Below are 2975 nucleotides of genomic sequence, written 5' to 3'. Positions count from 1 at the left end.
TCCATTAGAGCTATATTGAAAAGAAAGAAAACAAACAAAAAGGTAACTCCTCTTTCAAGAGGCATCAACCCACCAACACTGCTGCCAAGAGAATAATCAATAGTAATTAATACCTCTTATTGGATCTTATTATTGTAGAATTTCTAGAAAAAGTAATTCATTTCACTGACATGGTCATATGCATCTTAAAATTAGTAATATATAAAGGGAGAGATTGATGAGATATCTATGTGTTATTATTCTACAAAAATTACAGTAAAACAAAGTGAATGTTCAAGTTACATGGATTTTTAAACTCTTTATAGATTTTTTTAATAAAGAAGTTCTCAAAACCTATTAATTTATATAAAAAAAATTATATCTCTCATGTTGTAAATTTTTTAATAAAAAAATTAATTGTTCAAAAATTTTAGAGCATAAGATAAATAAATAAATTTATCTTTTGAACTTCTTATTACTTATTTATTTTCATACCTTAGAAATGCAAGTAAGAATAATTAGTCTTACTTTAAGTAAAAAAAATTCATCACAATTTCAGATTTTACAATGGAAAAAGGTGATTTGAGAGAAATATTTTTCTTTTCTCTTCATTTCACATGATAATGTGCTTTTGTTTTAGAATACCGATACTTTGACACGTCTACGTGTAAACTACATTCTTTAATATAATGTCATGTTATTGATTTGTAAAAGAAAAATGATACTTTTGACATATAATTTTTTTATTTTTCTTTTTTTAAAAAAAATAAAAAAAAAATCACTTTTTTTTAATATTATTTTACCTTTATTAGATTTGTCAAAATGGATGTTTTACGTTTTGTAAAATAATGTAATGTGGTTGATTGTATAAAACTATTAAAATAAAAGCGTATCATCTCAGTGTGAAAGTGAATAACTGTGTCCAAGTATTATTATTCTTTGTTTTATAAAGTTGCATGATTAGAAATTTATAATATGATAGAGAAAGGTGAGAGAAATTAAGTTGGTGATGCATATATTAGTGAGAGAAGAGGAGTGAAATTGAATAGAATGGGTTTGACAGAGGAGAAGATGGTGTTCTCTTTTGAGTCTCAGAAATCAGTGGCAGCACCTTTCCTCACAAAGACATATCAACTTGTTGATGATCCTCTCACAGACCACATTGTTTCATGGGGTCAAGATCAAACCACTTTTGTTGTCTGGAGACCTCCTGACTTTTCCAGAGATCTTCTTCCCAACTACTTCAAACACAACAACTTCTCAAGCTTTGTTAGGCAACTCAACACCTATGTAAGCATCATCATATACTATCCTTAATTATTGCTACCTTAGCTTCTTCGTGTTATTAACTATAAATATTATGTTGGAAGTCCCACATCGACTAGAAATAAGGTCAAATTATAATATATAACTGAGGTGAGACCTCACCTTACAAGCCGGTTTTGTGGGGTTGAGTTAGACCTAAAACCCAATTCTAACATATTCAATGTTTGTTCTTGTTTGCAGGGTTTCAAGAAGGTAGTTTCTGATAGGTGGGAGTTTGCCAATGAGTACTTCAAAAAAGGAGCTAAGCACCTTTTGTGTGAAATACAGAGGAGAAAATCACCTCAGCAACATCATGAACAAGATCAAACTCTCTGCTGGCTTCATACTCCTCTTTCATCTCCAAAACCAAGCACAGACATTCTAACATCCCTTTCTGAAGACAACCAAAGACTAAGGAAAAACAACTTCATGCTCTTGTCAGAACTTAGTCACATGAAGAGTTTGTACAATGACATCATATATTTCATCCAAAACCATGTTAAACCTCCACCACCCTTTGAACAAAGAACCAGCACTTCCGTTCCAAAGCTGGTGGACAAGTCCTTGTTCACTTCTTCTGAAGAATCAAACAGTTCTGTTAAGCTCTTTGGGGTCCTTCTAAGTGGCACAAAGAGATTGAACCCAGATAACATTAATTGATGATTTGTCCCATTCTTCATGGTTAGCTTTTCTTGTTTTTTATTTATTTTATATATATTGTATATAACTGTGTTTAATTTACAATGTTACATTTTGGTACCCCAACAGAATTTTCCAGTTATAAGATGTGTCAATGAAATAGCAGGGTTTTTTCCTCGCTGTTGAAGTTGGAACCACAAAAGTATAATATTGTTTGTAAATATTTTGGTTTGGAAAATAATATTTTGACAACATTTTTTAACAATTTTTTTAATAATGGGACACGTACCATTATTTTATTGGTATATTTGAATTTATATTTAAAAAATTATTTAAAACGAACCAATACCAAGTGTTACGTTGTTAAAAGATAATTTCTCTATTTGCTTTTGTTCTCCTTTCATTTGTGACTTCAATATTTTTACGGGGAATGGTTTTTTATATCAAAAGAGGAACTTGAAACCCATTTTTAAAAGGAAAAAAGTAGTTATAAAAAATCAATTTTTATATTTGTAAAAAAACTAAAAACAAAGTTTAAAGGTAAAACAGTGAATGACATGAATGTAAAAATGACCTTTTCTTTAAAACCCTATGAGTTATGTTTTACTACCACAAAGTTATACAACAAAAATACACAGTGAACTTCTAACTTCATTCAGATTTATTAGTTGTGGAATTCAAAATGTTTATCATAATTTTGTTTTTGTTGAATAAGAAAAATCCATTTAAATTCCTTAGCCTTTAATTTGTGAAATTATTGAAATGTCATCCTACAATGTTAATGTTTGGTTTTGAAAAACCAGACATGGAAAGCACATATATATGTCAAAAAAAGAAACAAAAGTTTACGGAACCTCGAATAGTGCATAAGCATCTCGGAATTAGAATGACATGAACATAAAATAACAAGTAAAGCTATATAGTATTGTTTAATTTCTTACACTTACAATTACTATAACAAGACCTTAGTTTTTATCATGTGTCCATGTACGTATAATGTATCATCAGTGTTCATCTTGCATTGTACATAAAATCGTATTTAAGAAAACATA

The 2975-nt window shown here is 29.2% G+C and overlaps 1 protein-coding gene across 1 annotated transcript; it reads left to right on the top strand.

The window, feature by feature from the left end:
• Positions 1 to 1028: 1028 nt before the first annotated feature.
• Positions 1029 to 2137, top strand: LOC106765903 (heat stress transcription factor B-4b). Its single transcript, XM_014650673.2, has 2 exons — positions 1029 to 1269; positions 1486 to 2137. The coding sequence occupies exons 1-2, from the start codon at positions 1030 to 1032 to the stop codon at positions 1942 to 1944; spliced, it is 699 nt and encodes a 232-aa protein (XP_014506159.1). The 5' UTR covers position 1029; the 3' UTR covers positions 1945 to 2137.
• Positions 2138 to 2975: the final 838 nt, after the last annotated feature.

Source organism: Vigna radiata, chromosome 7 (assembly GCF_000741045.1).
Source record: "Vigna radiata var. radiata cultivar VC1973A chromosome 7, Vradiata_ver6, whole genome shotgun sequence".
Classification (NCBI taxonomy): Eukaryota; Viridiplantae; Streptophyta; class Magnoliopsida; order Fabales; family Fabaceae; genus Vigna; species Vigna radiata.
The sequence above is the reverse complement of the archived record's forward strand: the minus strand, read 5'-3'. Positions and strand labels throughout refer to the sequence as shown.

Bases quoted from the DNA above. Each gene is read 5' to 3' on its own strand.
- LOC106765903 (XM_014650673.2), top strand. From the start codon at position 1,030: ATGGGTTTGACAGAGGAGAAGATGGTGTTCTCTTTTGAGTCTCAGAAA. The intron at 1,270-1,485 runs GTAAGCATCATC...TCTTGTTTGCAG, and splicing joins TTAGGCAACTCAACACCTAT to GGTTTCAAGAAGGTAGTTTC.